This window comes from Procambarus clarkii, chromosome 21 (genome assembly GCF_040958095.1).
Source record: "Procambarus clarkii isolate CNS0578487 chromosome 21, FALCON_Pclarkii_2.0, whole genome shotgun sequence".
Taxonomy (NCBI): domain Eukaryota; kingdom Metazoa; phylum Arthropoda; class Malacostraca; order Decapoda; family Cambaridae; genus Procambarus; species Procambarus clarkii.
In genome coordinates this window covers 32,669,506-32,690,690 of record NC_091170.1, presented here as the reverse complement: position 1 = coordinate 32,690,690, position 21,185 = coordinate 32,669,506, and the positions used below count along the sequence as shown (strand labels likewise).

Sequence of the window (21,185 nt, the reverse complement as noted above, 5' to 3'; positions counted from 1 at the left end):
GAGATTATGTCACCCAACTTGTGTGACTCCAGTAATGTTTCTCTTTTAACTGTCCTAATACTGTATATCTAAAGTGCTCTTCCCTATCTAGCCTGTTCATGATTTCCTTGTCCACCCAGAGCTATCTTCTCTAAGGGTGTGGATTCTCTGGTGTAACTTTTGAGTTACCCTTATTCCAGGTAGTGCTAAGGACTTTGACACCATGCAAGACCTGTTGATAACAATACAGTCTAATTTATTTATTTATGCACACTAGGTGCTAACCCTACCGGTGTAAGTGCTTCACATTTTTCTCAGGTGTGGCTCTGATTACTATTCATGTACCTTAGTTACCTGTTGATCTGTCTTGGGTACTTTTTTTACAGATCTGAGGGATCTTATAATGAGAGATTTCTTATTCTTATTCTCCTTCTCAGTTGGAGACCAGTACTTCTTCAACTCTTCCTCAAGATTGTTTCCAAGTTCCAAGTAGGGATATGGATTTGCTTCCACCTCACAGGTTTTCTCATTCTCGCCTTACATCATGTAGGTAAAGCGGGACTTTTTGTTCATTTTTTTTGTTGTGTGATAATGATCATTCTTCTGAGATGAACCTCAATTCATTTGAGTATGGTTTTGTTGACACATCTGCCTTCTTGATTCACTGATGATCTATTATTATGTTTGGAAAATTAGCAACTGTATTGTCATACTCAGACTTTGGAGTAGAACAAGGTCACCCCAGTATTTAATGTTTTTCTCAAGGGGTGCTGCATTTGAATCTATTAACCCACACCTTGTTTAAACCTGAATTTTCTTGTGGTGTTAGTTGTATGATGGCTTCGGATCTCGTTCAAATCTTGCTTACAAATTTGGTTTTCCAAGGACAACAAGACTCAAGTATGCTTAGCAAGTTCTCCACATGTATTTGGACCTGAACATTTTTGGCAGACAACTGCATTCTAAATGGGTTTCTCCTCACACTAGTTTCCATATATCCTTGTTAGCTGTGATAAACACATCAGATTCTTTACCAAAATTATTTGCTCTGGTTCTCCGAGATGCTAATCTATGTAATTACCTAAGTAATTACTTAAATTATCTGCTCTGGTTCTCCGAGATGCTAATCTATGTAATTACCCAAGTAATTACTTAAGTGTAGTTACAGGATGAGAGCTACACTTGTGGTGTCTTGTCTTCCTAGCCCTCTTTGTCATATAACACTTTGAAACTACTGACGGTTTTGGCCTCCACCATCTTCTCACCTAACTTAAGTGAAAAGGTCAGCCTATGTAATGGATTTGGTCTCATTCCTTTCAGGCTCCTATACACAACAGGGGTTCTAGTGTATAGAGCACTTCTGTGATTGAGTTTGTCTTGCCTAGTCATCCATCCTCTTTCTCAAATCAGAGAGCCAACATTCTTCTAGGAGCAGAAGATAAAGTGGTTCGTCACTGCCAGCCCTTTCATGACAGATCTTAGTGATGGTATGGTGGAGGGCAATCTGGGTTCATTCAATCTGATCTTGGAACCAAGATGACCGAGTGCTACTCCATGTCTCTCGAGATCTTCGAGTTAATTTGGTCCTCTCTTTTTACCCGAAATACATTGGGCTTCCATGCAGCTGACCACCCCCTATGTTCAGCAAAATCATTCACAACTTGTTGGGCAAGGGAAAATTTTGGAGATTTGGTCTCTTTGGGTGACATACCATTATTTTCCTGTACCCAAGAAGTACTTTTTGGTGCTTTGGTTTAAACTATGTACCTAAACTGGCACATTTCTTGTACTACTTTTGAATGTCCACTGCATCCCAGGTTTGCCAGGTCTTATCGGTCCACTCTTGACTCGTTTTCTTAGAGCTGCAAGATGCTCTTTGACACATTCCTATTCACCAAGGGTTCAATAACTGGCTGAGGTTTGAAGTGGGTCACCTTTTACTCTTTACTGGCTTTTCCCTTTCGTCTTAGTGTAGTGCCCATGGTATTTACCAGTATGACCCCAGTTGCTCTCAGGAAGTTTTATCTTTAAAAGATAAAACTTTGATGAGAGTCCAAATGAACCAGTTGTGGATAGGCGCTAGCCTATCCACAACTGATTCATTTGGGCTTCAAGATGCCTGGCCCATGTACTGACCAGGGATCTTGAACTCGTATAATTGGCTCACTTTGAGTTTGTTAATTTGCAGAAATCACATTTGTCACTGACACTGTCATTAATGTGGCTGGGTTCGATTTGGGACATCAAGATAATCTCTCTCTTTCTTCTGTTGTAAGTATTTTCATTTCTTCACAACAATTTGCATCTGGTTCTGAGTATGAATTATGCCACTTGTCAGGATCTAGAGAAGCTTCTTGGCTGCTTGACCTTTGCCTGCATTGTTTACGCACTGGGACGGGATGTTGGTGCAATGAATTGTTACCTGTGGCCAACTATCAGCAGACATGTTTTCAAATGGTTTTGTTTATTTTCTCCTCAACCATTGGATTGCTTAGGTGACATTTTATTTTTGTAAACAGTTTGCTTTGGTGTATGTACATCTTCAATACCTATGCATTCCTCATCTCTGTGAGAACACCATATTCTGGTCTAGTGTTTGGTAAACTTCAAAAGTTGTCAGAGGCCGAATTGTTACTCATGAATCAATGACTCACACTATTATATATACTTACAGGTTTTCTGGGTTCCCCGGAAAGTGGCAGACCCACCACCTTCAGATACAATATACAATAAATAGATATCAGCCAATGTAGATATACATGTGTAGTCCGAGATAACCAGTTTACCATCCCAACCCAGTTGCAGGTTGACCCTATCTGAATGCATGTCAGGTCTGTACAATTGGGGTTGCAATTGTACTGGACACTTCGGCATAGCCAAACATCTCAAAGTCACTGCCTGTTTCATGCCTTGCAATCTTTCCTTCTGACTTACAAAAGATGAGACCATGATGATCATATTGGTCTACTGATGCATTATAGCAGATACATCTGTGCTCATCAGTAGCCTAAATGAATTTCTAGATGGGAAGATGTGACAAATAAGGATCATCAAAATGTACAATGGAGAATGATAATATTAATAACCAGCATCATAAATCTTCCTTACAAACACAAATTAAAAACACTACTAAAGTTACATTTTTGTGAAAAAGAGTAGAATGAGGATGACATAACTTAGGTATATATATGGATGAAAGGCATAAACAAGGTGTTGAAACTAGCACTTCAAGATAGAAATTGCAATGACAGATTTAAACTGGGCAAAATATAATTTTAAAAAATGTACTGTAACTATACTGTACATGAAATCGGCAATGGAATCATAGACATGTACTGTATAACAAACTGTCATGGAACTTCATTTAAGGAAATATCTTAAAAATGTTTAAAAATGTTTTAAAAATATAATATACAAAACATGATTGAAAATAACTGAGTAAATATGATTTGCCTCACATAGGCCAGAATGCATTGTGCAGTATTCCATTCTTATAAATAAATAAATAAATAAATAAATTTTTATTCAGGAAAAGTACATACATAGTTGATTTACAAACATAATGTTGGATTTATATATGGAGCTAGTACATACAATACCTAAAGCCACTAATACGCACAGCGTTTCAGGCAAGGTGTGAGGGGGGGAGAGGGGGAACACTTAGACTAAAACTTAATAGTAATTGGGATTAGGTATAAACAGATTAGATTAGGTGTTGTAGGCATGTACAACACTCCCCTACTGGGGAGTGTTGTACATGCTGCTATTGCCGTGTGTCTGTTCCGAACAATAATGGAACCTGACTCAAGTATCAATCTGGTCAACCCATGTGTTGCGTTTCAACCCATGTCTATGGTGAAGTGTTTAAAATGAAGTTTATATGTCTCTCTCTTTTGAGACATATAAAACATTTATGTTTATTAACAAATTTATTGTACAAATTCAAGTATGTCCATGGTAATGTATTTAAAATGAAGCTTTTGATTCTAACTTTCTAGTGACATGTAAAACTTTTACGTTTCTTAACGAATATGCGTGAAATAAACATTGTTCTGAGATGAATATTGCGGGTTTCGAGCTCGACAAGCAATAAAAAATGCAACTTTTATACAAATACATATATTCTTAAAATATTTTTCTGGTAAAGGTTTTATATATAGATCCCGTTTCTGTCTTTCTTCTGACATATAAATAATTTTGGTTTAATAAGTTATCAAGATGTTTTCAACAATATTCTTTGGGCATTTAATATTCCAACATGGGTGACCCTTATGGAAACGCAACACATGGGTTGACCCAATTGACAGTGTGGTCATTTTCTTATAGGGGTTGAGACATGACCATTCACAGGATGAGTGGCACTGCCCAATAAACTCACCCCTTGGAGCAAAACTTAAACTTAAGGCACAACGGTTTCAAGCTCAACAAACCACAATGTAGGACTGAGCACAAGAGATGCTTTTTCATCCACTGGGTTATTAACCCATGGAACTTCCTACCCGCCAAAATCGTAAATGCCAAAACTGTTAACTTTTAAAGCTAAATGAATTGTGGGGTTCAGTTCCTGAGCCCATTATATGCCTCTGTAACCCTTTCCACTACCGCCCACAGGACGGGTATGGGGTGCAAAATAAATGAACTAAACTAAATTAGTTTGGTCCAAATTAAATTATCCAAATTAGTAGCAAAGTAGGTGGCAAGTTCCTTGTTGTTCTCATTGATAACAAGCTGAATTTCCAGGGACACATTCTAAATACTGTATACAAAAAAAAAAGTTTTGAAAACTGTTGGCATTCTTTCGAAGATCAGATATTATGTACCTCACCCTGCCCTGGTGATGTTCTATTACTCTCCAATCTACCTTTATTTCAATTATGGTATATATGCTTGGGATTCTACCACCCAAAATCATTTATGTTCTCTAATTACTCAACACAAAGCTGCTATTAGAACAATATCCAACTCTGGCCCCAGACAGCACTCCGTACCCTTACTCAAATCTTTAAATATGTTAGACATTAAGTCACTGCACATACTCTCATGTGTACTCTATACATTTAAAACTCTGAACTGTAATGTCAATCCTGACCTTAAAAGCTTCCTAGAAGGTTGTAACAGAACCCACTGGCACCACACCAGAAACAAATACCCATTTGATATTCCAAGAGTGCGACTTAACCAAACTAGAAATGCTCTACAAATCAAGGAACCTAGAATGTGGAATGACTTTCCCAGTCATGTATCTCTCTGATTGAGAGAGGCTGTACCTCTCTCAACCAGTTTAAGATAAAAACTAAGTACTTCCTAATAAACTCCATGTAACCTACCTTACCCCCCTAAATGTCAACCCATGTCTTGCCATTTTAAAAAATGCTGTTTGTTGACCAACTTGCATAATTGCTATTTTCTGCCATGATACCCCCCATTATTTTTGTTTATTTATTTTATTCAACACAATTTATATTTTAATCTCAATTGCTATTAAGTTTTAGTCTAAGTGGGTCTCCTCCCCCCCCACACCTTGCCCAAAACGCTATGGTATTAATGGCTTAGGTATTGTATGTATTAGCTCTTATCTGTAAATCCAACTTTATGTTTGTAACTCATCTTCTATGTATGTACTTTTACCTGAATAAAAATTTTAAATTGAATTTAAACAAACTTTTAAAGTACAGCTGGAAAAAAATCAAGGCAAATGGGGGGGGGGGGAAACCTTCGACAAGCCGCTGGCTTCCTGTCCTCTTTGGGGCCACTAGTGTTAGTGACTCTCAGGTAAATTCAGGTAAATATACACCAGGAAATGGGGCACACTGCTCGATGTACATGGGCGCATCAATGTTCATAATTTGGCAGAGTAGCTTCAAGCAAAGCGGCCAAAGCCCGGTATTATGGACGCTTTCACTAATACAACTAACCAACCTTAAGAGAAAACGGGAAATCTAAACAATGTTAACCAAAAAGGCTGTCTTTGAGTTATTACCTAACTGTAATTACTTGTATAATTATCTAAGTGTAATTACTTGTATAATTACATAACATAATTACCTGTAACTATCTGTATAATTGCCTGTATAATCACCTAAGTGTAATTGACTATAATTACCTAAACCAAACCCTTGGGGTAACCAAGCGTACCTTTGATTTTAAAGTAAAGAAGGTAGTGATTCAATTGTATAAATCTCTGGTGCGCTCCCATTTGGATTACTGTATAATAATTCATTCATTATGCCGGCGGACAGGAAGCCAGAGTGTATTCATACACATATAGGCTTATATATATATATATATATATATATATATATATATATATATATATATATATATATATATATATATATATATATATATATATATATATATATATATAAAATTTCCGAATCAACATACTCCAAATTGTTCAGTATTTTGTTTCAATGAGACCCGCCCTGTCATGCCTGGTTTACAGCGTTGTTAACATAGTTAGCCCTGTGAGTGTGTGCGTACGGGTGTGTAATTACCTAAGTGTAATTACTTAGTGTGATGTAATTACATAGAATGTGTGTCTTTACTATTTGTGTCTGCAGAATCGAGCTATTAGCTCTTGGACCCCGACTTTCTAACCAATCTATTTTTACCTCTATTATGACTACTACGTATATTTATAACACACACACACACACCCAGGAAGCAGCCCATAGCAGCTGTCTTACTAACTACCAGGTACCTATTCACTGCTAGATGGACAAGGGAATTAGGTGATACGAAACACGCCCAATCATTTTTGTCCAGTCCGGGATTCGAACCCGGAATTCTCTCCCGTGAATGGAGAACGAACCCGACTGACTACTTGAACCCTCTGGGATATGTTGAGCATCGTATTTGCCTAACAAGCAAAGAGTATCAAATATTATTTTTTATGGAGTCATATTATTTTGAATATAACAAAGTAATTAATATGCAAACATATTCAACTGTATTAAAACGAAACTGAGAAAATAATAACCCAGGAATCTTAATGTATCTAATTCAAACCTCATTTGACTTAACCTACCCAGCATTACCACAAACCTTCATCTGATTTAACTTCGTATATTTTCACCTTTCATCCAAGTTTCCCCCTCTTTACACACACACACACACACACACACACACACACACACACACACACACACACACACACACACACACACACACACACACACACACACACACACACACATTACAAACAAAGGATTACAATTTACAAGGCTGGGACTGGGAAGCTGGGAATTTACAATTGGGATTACAAACAAGGCCAGTGAACTTAGGGAAAGAACACAAGACGTAAACCCAGATGTAATTGGACTCACAGAAACAAAACTCTCAGGAATCATAACGAATGCGGTGTTTCCCTAGGACTACACTATAATACGGAAAGAGAGGGAAGGAAGGGGAGGAGGTGGAGTGGCTCTACTGATGACAAAGGAATGGAGTTTCGAGGAGATGGTTATTCCAGGCTGTGAAGGGTTCAGAGACTACATAACAGGCACCATGACGATGGAAGGACCAAGAGTAGTAGTAGCAGTAGAATACCGAATGGTAGATGAAGTCCTCCACGAAACGGACAAAGAGAAAGATCTGGGAGTTGATATCACGCCAAACCTGTCTCCCGAAGCCCACATCAAAAGAATAATATCAGCGGCCTATGCGAGGCTGGCTAACATCAGAACTGCTTTCAGAAACCTGTGTAAGGAATCCTTCAGAACCTTGTATACCACATATGTAAGGCCAATCCTGGAGTATGCAGATCCAGCATGGAGCCCGTATCTAGTCAAGCACAAGACGAACCTGGAAAAAGTTCAGAGGTATGCCACTAGGCTAGTCCCAGAACTAGGAGGCGTGAGTTATGAGGACAGACTACGTGAAGTGCACCTCACGTCGCTGGAAGACAGAAGAGCTAGGGGAGACATGATCACTACATACAAAATTCTCAGGGGAATTGACAGGGTGGACAAGGATGGATTATTTAACACGGGTGGCACACGCGCAAGGGGACACAGGTGGAACCTGAGTACCCAAAGAGCCACAGAGACATTAGAAAGAACTTTTTCAGTGTCAGAGTAGTTAGTAAATGGAATGCATTAGGCAGTGATGTGGTGGAGGCTGACTCCATACACAGTTTCAAATGTAGATATGACAGAGCCCATTAGGCTCAGGAATCTGTACACCAGTTGATTGACAGTTGAGAGGCGGGACCAGAGCCAGAGATCAACCCCCGCAAGCACAACTAGGTGAGTACACACACACACAAACCGATCTATAAAAATGGTAGTCGAGAGGAACCTCTAAATAAGACCCGTATCATTAACAAGCGTGGTAGTCAAAACACTAGAAACAATAGTTAAAGCCAAATGGGTTAAAGACCTATAGAGTAATGACATAATAACGGACAAACAGTATAGTTTTCGAACAGAAAGATCCTGTGTAACAAATCTTCTTAGTTTTTATGATAGAGCCTCAGAGATACTACAGGAAAGAGGTGGTTGGGTTGACTATGTCTATTTGTACTTAAAAAAAAAAGGCTTTTAATAGCGTCCCACATACAACCCGTTCTCGCACTTGCTCATAGTCAATATTGGCTTATTTAACAAGTGCATATGTGACATACTAATTGATTGTAAATATTTTAGTTTACCTTGAAAAGCTTCATAGAAAAAACCGACCTCACCTAACCTTCTTAGTATGTTAAGATAAGCATCTTATTGCTTCTTAATTACAATTATTACTTAACCTATACCGTTGATAGGTTAAGTAATAATTGTAAATAAGAAGCAATAAGATGCTTATCTTAACATACTAAGAAGGTTAGGTGAGGTCGGTGTTTTCTATGAAGCTTTTCAAGGTAAACTAAAATATTTACAATCAATTAGTATGTCACATATGCACTTATTACATAAGCCAATATTGACTGAGCGCAAGTGCGAGAACGGGTTGCCACAAAAGAGGCTGTTCTGGAAACTGGAACATGCTGGAGGGGTGACAGGGAGACCTGACATGGATGAAAAATTTTCTAACTGACAAACAGACGAGGGCGGTAATCAGAGACAATGTCTGACTGGAGGAGTGTTACTAGCGGAAAGCTCCCTTTTGCAAACAGAGTGGTAGACGGTTGGAACAAGTTAAGTGAGAAGGTGGTGGAGGCCAAAACCGTCAGTAGTTTCAAAATGTTATACGACAAAGATTACTGGGAAGACGGGACACCACAAGCGAAACTCTCATTCTGTAACTACACTTAGGCAATTACACTTACCATGTCAGACAAACAGAAACTTGAGAAATCCCGTCTTAAATGCAAAAAATGATAAATTCTTACAATATAAAACACACAACCATATATTTAAAGCTGCTCACAGATAGCCATATTTACCAGTGAGCAATATGTAACGAATGGTTTAAGTGTTTGGAAGTTTTTTTTTATATGTAAAGGAAATGTTTATGTATTTTTGTTAAAACTGCTTACAAAATAAGTATTTTAAACCGGACATTTCATTTACATTACTTCTAAAAGTAATTTATCTTTACATAAATATGCCAAGTTCAACTAAATTTTGGTTAAACATTTGTTGGGTAAGCTAGCTCATGTTTTTGTATTGCTCAATTTAATATTAAGCCAAACTGGAGCGTCTCAGTACCAGAAACTAGCATAAATTTGTATAGAAAGTAGTGAAACAATACTTATACAAGTTTTGGTGAATAAGTGTTTGTGGGGTGTGGTCCCAGCTGTGATTACCTGGCTGTGGTCATCTAGAGGGAGCTGACGCTTGAGATATTCCGTCTACCCTCCAACATTCATTGCATTTACACCTCTTCCCACACCTACAGGTTCCTGTGCTTTTTGTATACACCGCAATTGTATTTTGGAAATCATCTTTTTCACATATGTATGTATGTATGCATGTGAAAGAGGTGGCGTAAATGTGTATGTACCTGCCTGCTTCTGTTTATTCTCCTTTGGATACATGAACACCTGCATGTTTTGTGGGTTTACATGGTAGAGCTTTTGCTCCTTGCCTCATGTTATTCACCTAGTTGTGCTTGCGCGGGGGGGGGGGGGGGGGTTGAGCTCTGCTCTTTCGGCCCGTCTCTCAACTGTCAATCAACTGTTGCTAACTAAATGCTTTTTTTCTTTTGTTTCCTACACACACACACACACACACACACACAGGAAACAGCCCTTAACAGCTGTCTAACTCCCAGGTACATATTTACTGCTAGGTAACAGGGGCATCAGGGTGAAAGAAACTCTGCCAATTTTTGTTTCGTAGGATATTTTCACTGGATACGTAGACCACAGGACTACGTATCCAGTGTGCTGTCCATTCAGCCATCGGCGCCCCATAGTGTGTGTGTGTGTGTGTGTACTCACCTATTTGTGCCTGCAGGATCGAGCATTGACTCTTGTATCCCACCTTTCCACCCATCGATTGTTCACAGCAATGACTCCTGTCCTATTTCCCTATCATACCTAATTTTAAAACTATGAATAGAGTTTGCTTCCACACCCTGTTCCCCAAGTGCATTCCATTTTTCCACTACTCTCACGCTAAAAGAAAACTTCCTAACATCTCTGTGACTCATCTGAGTTTCCAGTTTCCTCCCATGTGTGTGTGTGTGTGTGTGTGTGTGTGTGTGTTTACTATTTGTGTCTGCAGCATCAACTATTAATCAACTGTTTTACAGATTCTGTACAACAGAATCTGGAGAATCTGGAGTCTACTGGGCTCTATCAAATCTACATTTGAAACTGTGTATAGAGTCTGCCTCAACCGCATCACTGCCTAATGTGTGTGTGTGTGTGTGTGTGTGTGTGTGTGTGTGTGTGTGTGTGTGTGTGTGTGTGTGTGTGTGTGTGTGTGTGTGTGTGTTTTTAAGAGTGTACTCGCCTGTGTTTGCCTTGAGTTGTGTGTGAGTCTGTGTGGGAATGAAAAGTAACTCGACGTGGTTCGTAGAGGGAAAAATGTCGAGTCCATTTGGGAGTTGGAGGAGCAGGGTAGGTAGGTCTTTGGTTAAAAACAAAACACACACAATATTATATATATATATATATATATATATATATATATATATATATATATATATATATATATATATATATATATATATGAGGTTGAACTATGGATAGAGTGTGATGTGTTTACAAGGGTCATGGCCATACCTCAGTACTGGGGCGTTTGTTTCTCTTATTTAAGACACTACTCAAAATTTGTACGACAAAGAATCAAAGTAGCTTCTTCCTTTTAAATCTTCCCAAAATCACTACCATCAAGTGTTGCTATTAATACTGCATCATTAAATATTTTTATGCACATAATTTGAAGTACTGTATAAGCTGAGTATTAAATACTGAATGTTAGCCTACTGATGCCTCTTTAACATATATATATGCTGTAATACACAATTTTAGAACTATATGATGCATACATTTGTGCAGTAAATGCATAATACCATTCAAAATTTAGCCTCACATTTATAATGAATATGTTTGCTTATAATTTAAAAAATTTCCCCTATTTTATTTTATTAGGCTATCATGCAGTTCAACCATAACAGATAACAGCGATGCATAGTTTATTTAAGTGTTCACCATAACACTTTATGACCACACAATGTCTAGTCCTTCCATTAACACAAAGTAAATAAACAGAACCTTCCATATGTTGAATCATCAAAGCCTTCGTGGTTATTACATGTATCTAAGACTGCTTTTGAGGATCTGTCCAGTGGTGTTCACTCGACTACAAGGCCTAACTCGTATTTTACGTCACTTACTCGCCAGTCATAGGCCTATACTGATATCATGAGGCAAAGTCCTTTTCACCTAGCACTTCCAGCTAGTTGGAACCACATGTTTATAAATAATCAATAACATGGCAACTTTCAGTTGACTCCTAGTCTAGAGAGATATCTGTGCATGTCAAAAACTACTCAAGTTTCCACTGTACTGAAGAAATGGAAAAAAACTATGTATATATGTTGGACAACTCCTTAATACTGTCAGTATTACATGCTCAAAATTAATACAGTTATCAACTGTATTCTTAAAGTATTAAACGTTCCGTAAAAGTCCTTTCTGGTGGCAAATTTTTCAGATGATGCACACACAATGAGTAAACAATAGTTCAATGACATAGAACGTAACATTTTCTAATTCATTATTTAATTTTTAAATATGATTCAATGAATTACAGTTCATTAAAGTCGAATTTCCTTAAAACCAAAAATAGTAATAAAGTTGCAGTTACAATAAGTTTCTTGAGAGAGAAAGAAAGAGAGAGAGAGAGAGAGAGAGAGAGAGAGAGAGAGAGAGAGAGAGAGAGAGAGAGAGAGAGAGAGAGAGAGAGAGAGAGAGAGAGAGGGAAAAAGAGAGAGAGAGGGAAAAAGAGAGAGAGAGGGAAAAAGAGAGAGAGAGAGAGAGAGAGAGAGAGAGAGAGAGAGAGAGAGAGAGAGAGAGAGAGAGAGAGAGAGAGAGAGAGTGAGAGAGTGAGAGAGTGAGAGAGTGAGAGAGTGAGAGAGAGAGAGAGAGAGAGAGAGAGAGAGAGAGAGAGAGAGAGAGAGAGAGAGAGAGAGAGAGAGAGAGAGAGAGAGAGAGAGAGAGAGAGAGAGAATGCACATAAAATATTAATTTTACTTTTAACACAGTACCATGTTCAACCTTCAACTGTTAGCAAAAATAGATCCGTCCAAGAGCTGTACACTAGGGAAGTATAAGCCTATTATTAAATTAAAACATTTTTAAATTTCATTCTCCTTAAGTATTCAATTGAGCTTATCCTATTAACTCTTGATACCAAAAGAGAGTTCATAATATCATTCATAAAGGGCCCAATCACTGACCCAATAACACAGAGTAGAACCATTCTTACATCTCTTCTATTACTGCCTACAAAAAGTGGGTTTTACACTTCCATCTAACCATTACATTTAGACGAGATATATGGCTGAGGCCTCGTTACACCACCACAGGAGAGATGGTATTAACCACTGGTGCTTGCAGTAATGTCACGGTGTTCACTAACTACCCTAGTTAACCATGAGGGAATGCGGAGAGCTCATAACAATTACTGCACTCTACTGTTAATATTATTCAGAACTCAGTATAAACTTTATTCATACATAAAAGAACATCAAAATCTAGTTATTTAATTTATTTTGTCTAGTATGATTTATGTATTTTATATAAATTATAAACTGAATTTGGAATATAAGTTAAAAACAAGTACTGATTAGGAAAAGTTCCCTTGAAAGCATTGTGCCACAAACTGGACTCACTGCAACAAGAACAGTCTAATGCATAAGCTTGAAAACTGAAAATTTAACATAATAAAACAATTCTGAAATGTTCACATTTCATAACTGGACGTTAATCAAAAGGAAATTTTTCCGTAATTCATTTACAAATAAGTTGCATTTAACAGTGCTACAGTCCGAGTATTATTGGAGGTTTATGAGGAAATATTTATTTCCAGCATTGTCAGTGTATACAAGCAGGTAATACTACACTGCATTTAACTAAAGGGTCTACAAATTTCACACAAGATACAGATTAAAACTCAAAAGCATCCAAGAGCGATGAATAATATACATAGACAAAAATGTCTTCTCTTTTTGTTGTCCTTGACTAACGAGCAGAATTTGACAAATAAGGTGTTAGTAACAAATAAGATGTTAGTAACTAGTAAGATGTTAGTAACTAGTAAGATGTTAGTAACTAGTAAGACGTCAGTAACTAGTAAGATGTTACTAATACAGTGCATTTAACACTTACCCTGTCAACATTAGTTAAATGAATCTTGAGCGAGTTTTCTGATGAACTTTCCATTATTTCATTGCCTTATGGACAAATCATTAGACACAAAATTTAGTGCTGTACACCATAGAAATAAAATAATAATACAGCAATGTTCATAGAATGTTTAGTCGAATCATTAAGACAGTGTGTGTGACTGAACAAACTTAAGAAATCACACACAATTCACTGTATAAAAACTCTTTATAAACACATATTTAACCCCTTCCACATATAACCAAACCTTCTTTATATCAACCTATCTTCCTCATAATATATCTAGATTGAAGTATTAACCCAGTTAAAATAAATAAATTTTGCTTAATAACTTCTTAGCAGTCTCAATATCTAAAAATTGACTCATACGCTACTTTCAAGATTTATTTTTACTATGTTAACAAACACCAATCGTACTCGGCCATATTAATGATATACCATATCTTTTGCTGTTATACCGTACCCATAAATGAGCAACCCATCCTCCGAATTGACAGTACGGTTTAATACCAAGTGTAATAAGTATATTTCATTACTGTCATACATAGTACACATTTTCACTTCAAAGGCTGTTACTTTGACCTCCCCATTTATTCTCCTCATTTTCTGTTTAGACACTAAGAAGTTTAGGATGAAGTTTTCATGTTTCAATTCACTATACACAAGTTTTAAATATCAGGAATTTCTTTTTCAGTTTTATTAGACAATAGAGATTTTATACAAAATTTGAAAATATCCTGAGTTCCTTCACAATTTATTGATATATTTTAGTTTTATTTTATTAGTTTTATAAAACTGTAACATCAATATAGCTATAGGTTAAGTACTAATTGTAATTAAGAAGCAATAAAATGCTTATTTTCAAACACTAAGAAGCTTAGGTTAGGTCGCGGTTTTCTATAATACAGCTTTTAAGGTAAACTCAAATATTCACAATATATTTAACTGTACGGTTTAATACTAAATGAAAATAAGTACAATTCCTGACTGTTATGAATAGTAAATAATTGCACGTGTGCTGTTACATTTACCTCCCCATTTTTGGAGGACGGGCTGTAAATGATATACCGTGCATTTCATACTCATTAGTGACAAAGTACCCATTTGCGATCTATACCGTACCTATTCCTTGAATGAACTATATCCCAATAATTAGAGAAAAATGTGCCTCCAATAATTGTATTAAGGAACGTGTATAGTATGCAGGCACATACGTCATGGATGCTTTTTGTAGTTGCAGGTATTTCAAGGCAGTAGTCAAAACGGAGTCACGCCATTCAAAATGAAACTACAGTATTTTAGTTTTAACAATTGGTATTTTGACATAAATTTTTTGTTATTGTTGGTTCTTAATAATAATAATAATAATAATAATAATAATAATAATAATAATAATAATAATAATAATAAAGTTATTTGTAATATTACACTCTGTGGATACAAATATTATTTTACAATGCCATTTTGTTTACTATCCAATTTCAATTCTCTTTTCTGCCATTCATCTTATTAAAATGTTACTTGCAAGCTCATCTAGTCAGTTTAAAACAGTAATATCAACACCCACCTCCAGCCTCTTAATAATCAACCTACACAAATCTTATGGTCTGTCTCCCAGAGAAAGTTTTTTGTATCGCCACGAAAAGCTCATTTGTCTCCCTTGATCCTCATCGACAGTCACGTGACCTTGATACTCATTCAAAGAGCCGTGATGCCCTACCTTACAATGCTTATTAATTGTAGGATTGCCTGTCAAGAAGCCAAACCCAGGCTTTCAGCAATGCTTGTAGCTGTAATTTATATCCACGTCCTGTCTCCCTCGAACTTAATAAAATAAAAAACTCCATTTTCCACATTCCCCAACTTGGTGTAGGTCATGACAAAACGTTTGTTAACGTTCAGAGTTGGAATTCTCTACTAAATAGACAGTTTCCTGCCTGAATTGGAACCAGAAAATGGTAAACTTCCTTCTGCAATGCTACCTGACGTAAGATTAATTGACTTTGCCTCTCCAATTATTTTTTTTGTCTAACTCTGATTGTGGGATCTGCCGGATGCGCCTTCCAGGGTATTCGTTCCATAATCCCCAGGTACTGGCCAACACTTCACTTCTGGGAAAGTTCTGTGTAGTTTCCGTCTGGGTAGGGAGGCCTGTTGATGAGCAGTGGAGCCCGTGGTAGAGCGGGCCAGTTGCAAGGAGGCAACTGGTCGAAACCTTGATTGATTGATGAAGATTAAGCCACCCAAGAAGTGGCACGGACATGAATAGCCCGTAAGAAATCTAGTTATCTGCGTGTCACTTTATAGTCCTTAGAGGTGGATCCAAAGTAGACCGAGTTGGGGACTTGGCTACCACACTAACGATTCCAACACAGGCAGTGAATCTGTTGTCCGCGGTACACAGCCATTCACTAGCATCAACCATCAGTGCCAATATAGCGTCCAACCTAAGGCATACCCATCCTGTCCTCTCGAATAATACATTGCATTTTGACGCTGTAATCCCCAACGGACAAAATATGATGTACTATAAATCAAAGCGGATCAGAAACATTATTTTTTTATATGTAGGTTGCTGGGTTAGGTTAGGTTCGGGTGTTTTAATACACCATTTTATTTCCGTTGTGGCAACTGGAGAGGACGGGCTGGAGGTATATGGGAACAGATAGGGTAGGAAATATCCACATAAGCAAAATATGGTTGTCATTAATATGGCCAATGAATAATAAACTAAAACCTTAATAATAATCATCAGCCTCCATCACAACCAAACGCCTCAATACATCATACGCAGCCGGAATACAACATAAGCAGCCTTAATATCCATAGCTTCAGTACAAAATCTGTAGCTTTATTACTTAATACTACTAAACTTCACTTCAGCCTTACTGTATCATAACCACCTAACACCACACGTCTTAAAATATTATACTTACTTCCTTATGAGATATTATGACATATTCACCCGAATATGACAAGATCCCAAGATATTATGCTCACCTCTAAGCATGATTATCATCTCATTTCCACACTAGCTTTATAATTTCATACCTATTATAAAATATATCACAAGCCTCACACTAACTTCAAACCTTCAGACAAGCCTCAATTTTCGATATTAACCTCATAACACCACACCTGTCTCTTTCTGTCACACGTAATCCCCCGACAACACACCTGAATCAGTATTATAAACGATGCAAAAAGGTATATCCACATTTTTTGTGGTAAAAATGATAAAAATATGATTTTTAAAAGTATTCTAAGTTATCTGAATAATGTGGGTCATAACTCTTGAATATTATGATCGTTCAATATTAGGCTCTGAAACTTTCTATACACAGCTGTAAATGCACAATTATGACATCATGGTTCTCAACTTGTCTTGGGAAATTTGTGTTTTCAGTAACCTTTTCTGCATTCATAGAGAGTCGTCCTTAGTTATATGAGAACTGAACTATAGCCACAACGTCTGGCGTTCATTAAGACAAAATGCATTTAACAAAACAAGAAGCGAGTGTATTTTGAATTACCGGAAGACAAATATATCCTTGTTTGTACACCTCATTGCTCCTAATGGCTCCTTTATATTCTCAGATAGGCTGTGTTCTACTCTAGTAATTTCCTTATATAACTTTGTATAATAATGAAATTTAAAATATAATGAATTTATATACTGATCCGTCGTAATAGATGCATCTCCTTCCCTACTTGTCCGCAACACTTCCTTCATCTGTATTGCCTATTTGAGTATAAAATTTGAGGAACACAGTAATTTGACACCTGATTTAAGAAGTACAATACTTACTAACATAGAAGAAGAAACAATTACCAAGAAAACATGGAAATGGTAAATTGGATTTGAAAATATATGTAAGATCAACAAATGGGCTGAAAAACCAGTGCAGATAAAGAAAATCAATGGAACATATACCACAAATATTGTTCCATTTACATATATTAGGTGAATATCATTACTGAAGCCATCAGAATATAACAAAACAAAGGTAAATGGTTAACAATGACAAAATTTGGAAAACAAAATGAAATCAAAACTTTGGTGAAAAAATAATTAGTTTTTTATCTGGTGATCACTAAATGTAACATTACAGTTATTAAAATTGTCAAGTACCTAAGCTTGAGTCTAATTTATGTGTACAAATGTTAATTAGTACTAAATTATGGGGAAGGAGTTGACCTGGCACTCAAAGACAGCCTAGTACACGTCCCAGCTGACCAGTGAGAGAGGGAAGCCTCAGCTGGTGGCCACAGTAATAACCTCAAAGTGCATGCTGTGATTGGTCCAACATACTGTGGAAGGTGGGAGGACTTGAGTGCATGATTCTCAACTTTTATTCCCGTGACACGTTTATCTGTTAATCATCCTGTATGAAGAATGTACACGGTGACCTTAGGTGTACATTGACCTTAGGTGTAAACAGTGACCTTACCTCGCATAAACTACTTACATAATCCTGGAATGTTATTAAACTAAAATCAGAGATTACGTTTACCTACACAACATAAATACCTGCAATCAACGGCTACAAGCACAAATTTATAACTGAAATCTGAACCAGCAGATGGCCAGCAAGTGACTATAACATGACACTAAGCCAACAAGGAAGAAAGACTCGGTAGCTACCTTGTCTGAGCACCTCAACTCCTGCAGGGTACCAGTGTTCACCCTGCCTGAGTAAGAGGAAGACTGTATTCTCTGGCAGGGTGCAAAAGTACTCTGGGTCTTCTACTTGCGTTCCGTCAGCCTCCAGCACCACCTTTATCCGCACCTCCCCCAGCTCCAGCTTCTCTCGACCTGCGCAACACAAGTTGTCAACTGTTAATCAGATGGTAGACTAGAGTTGCTGCAACACCTGTAGCAACACTACACTAAGGTATACTGCCTTTATAGGAATTTAATTTGAATGCGTGAAAATAATGCGCTGCTATACAACAACAATTCTAAATATCCAGTGCGTCACAATTCTTAATGATTACCATGTAACTGTTTCCCCGAATTTCCTTAAAATAATTCAGTGTATTCTAAAGCGTTTCCCTGAAATCAAATGCCTTCATGTTAGTCCTACAGTACGAGTTTGGTGTTGAGTTTAAGGCCTGTCAACTTCTGGAGTGTTAATAAGGGTCACCACAATAGCCTACTGACCAACCAGCAGTATACTTTCTCCTGACCACAGTCCAGGACTAGAGTATACTCAGTGTAGGCACACCAAGAAGTGTGATACACATCTTGGTGTGAATATCTCTGTATTATAAATATATATATATATATATATATATATATATATATATATATATATATATATATATATATATATATATATATATATATATATATATATATATATATATAAATTACAAACAGCAGAGTTTTGATTAAAACTTATTGATTAATTATAAAACCTAACTGATTAAATTTTAAGTAACACATATATAACAATTACAACAATAATAATAGTATTGGCAGGCCATATTCAGGCCAGAGTGTATGAAGGCATTGTGTGAAACCCTGATTAGGCTTCAGTGGAAGCCTCAGGAACAATAGAGGATTCAGTTGAATCTCAGGTTGCAAAACTTTTACCATGTCGTGGTGTAGTGGTCTAGAGTGTCTGCCTGGGAGTACCCTGAGCATAGGTTCGAATCCTCCTCGTGGATTTTCTTGAGAAAGATCGAGCTCCAGCTCCATGGCCTCAACCATCACTCAACTGTCGAGGGACCTCTGGCAAAGATGGTGGCTGTGTGCATGTACTCACCTAATTGTGCTTAAGGGGGTTGAGCTCTGGCTCTTTGGTCCCGCCTCACTGTGGTTCCTTATTACCGACCCGACCCAATGTTGCTAGACCCGGCTGGTCTTAAGTATAGTCACATAATAATTCCCATTGTCGGGGGCCGGAAGTCTATACTTAGGCTTATCGATGGTACCCCCCCCCAGAGCCTAGGCCCAGTACTAATTACGTTCCCCAGGGTGCAACCACCAACAGTTGCCCTCCTCCCGCTAGGTGAACAGAGGCATCAGGTGAGAGGAAACGTGCCCAACCGTTTCTGTTCTGCCCTGGGATTGACTCCGGCTCCTTTGGTTGCGAGTCGAGGACGTAGACTACTGTGCTAAAGGGCCCGGTAATTACCTAAGTGTAGTTACAGGACGAGCGCTACGCTCGTGGTGTCCCTGTGTGGATAAGCGCGTGTTTCAATAGTTCGTATTGACGTGAAGGCTAAATTACTGGTGAGTTTGTTATGGAGATCTGCGCTTTGTTAAATTTACCGCATCCATGTTTTGTGCGCGCCCGTGGTGGTACACACCACCAAGACCGTCAGTAGTTTCAAAGCGTTATATGACAAAAAGTGCTGGGAAGACGGGACACCACGAGCGTAGCTCTCATCCTGTAACTACACTTAGGTAATTACACGCGCTTAGTGTCTTGGTGAGGGTGCTGTGTGTACCGTGCCGCGGGGCGCTCTCCCCCGTCAAGCACGTGGCTGTCAATGAGCCCACCCGTGCATCCTGGCATATGTACGTGCGCTGTTGTTGTTGCTTAAGATCCAGCTAATCGGAACAAAAAGTCCCAAGCAGCACGGGGTATGGTGAGCCCGTAGTGGCCTCGTGTGTACGTGCGCTCAGTGTGGGCGTATATAGCTGCATGTACTTGAGGACAATTGGTGTTGCGTAGGGAAATATTACTTTGAACATACACATACGGGAGGAGCTATGGTGCCAGAGTGACGATAATGTCACACATGTCCCGAGAGGTGCCATAGGTGGCCCTCACACTCTTCACAGGTAAGGTAGTCTACTTGCAAGTTTCTAATGACGTTAAGATAACGACCCATCCATAAACAATTGGATTGAATGTGAAAATATTACAACTATTGGCGACACTACCACAACTCTTCACTCTGGGTCAGGATACATCAAGCACTTACGCCAACACTTACGACACCTGTACAACTTTCTTCAATGATAGCGGCTTTGTTTACATGTATTAAACCGTTTAAGAGCCCTAAACAACAACGAGATTGTGTAAACAATAATATGTGTTATTAACATTGGAAGCTCCTAAACTGTTGAATTTCAATAAAGTGTCGTTATTCATGACTTTAAACGAAGCAACAATGAATAAGGAAAGATGTAAAAGTTTCCCTTATGGCTGCATACATACTTGATGAATCCTAGCCAAAAATTCTTCCATCCGCCATACAATCTAACCTAAACCAAAATACCATAAACTATCCCAACCTAACCAGGACAGAATGGCTAGATGGAAGGAGCGAGGTGTTAGCCGACCTCGTCCTGATTGCCACCTGGTTTTTCCTTAGCAAAAAGCTGTTTAATTATGACCCATTAGTCATGATGACCAGACCACACACTAGAATGTGAAGGGACGACGAC

General features: G+C 37.9%; 1 protein-coding gene across 3 annotated transcripts in view; it reads right to left on the bottom strand.

The window, feature by feature from the left end:
- LOC138349537 (serine/threonine-protein kinase tousled-like 1) overlaps positions 1-21,185 on the bottom strand; it is a 93,711-nt gene that overhangs the window by 32,434 nt on the left and 40,092 nt on the right. For all 3 annotated transcript variants that reach the window (XM_069328280.1, XM_069328279.1, XM_045746389.2), the window contains exon 3: positions 18,426-18,596. In XM_069328280.1, the coding sequence (XP_069184381.1) occupies positions 18,426-18,596 (171 nt within the window). The remainder of the gene's footprint in view (positions 1-18,425; positions 18,597-21,185) is intronic.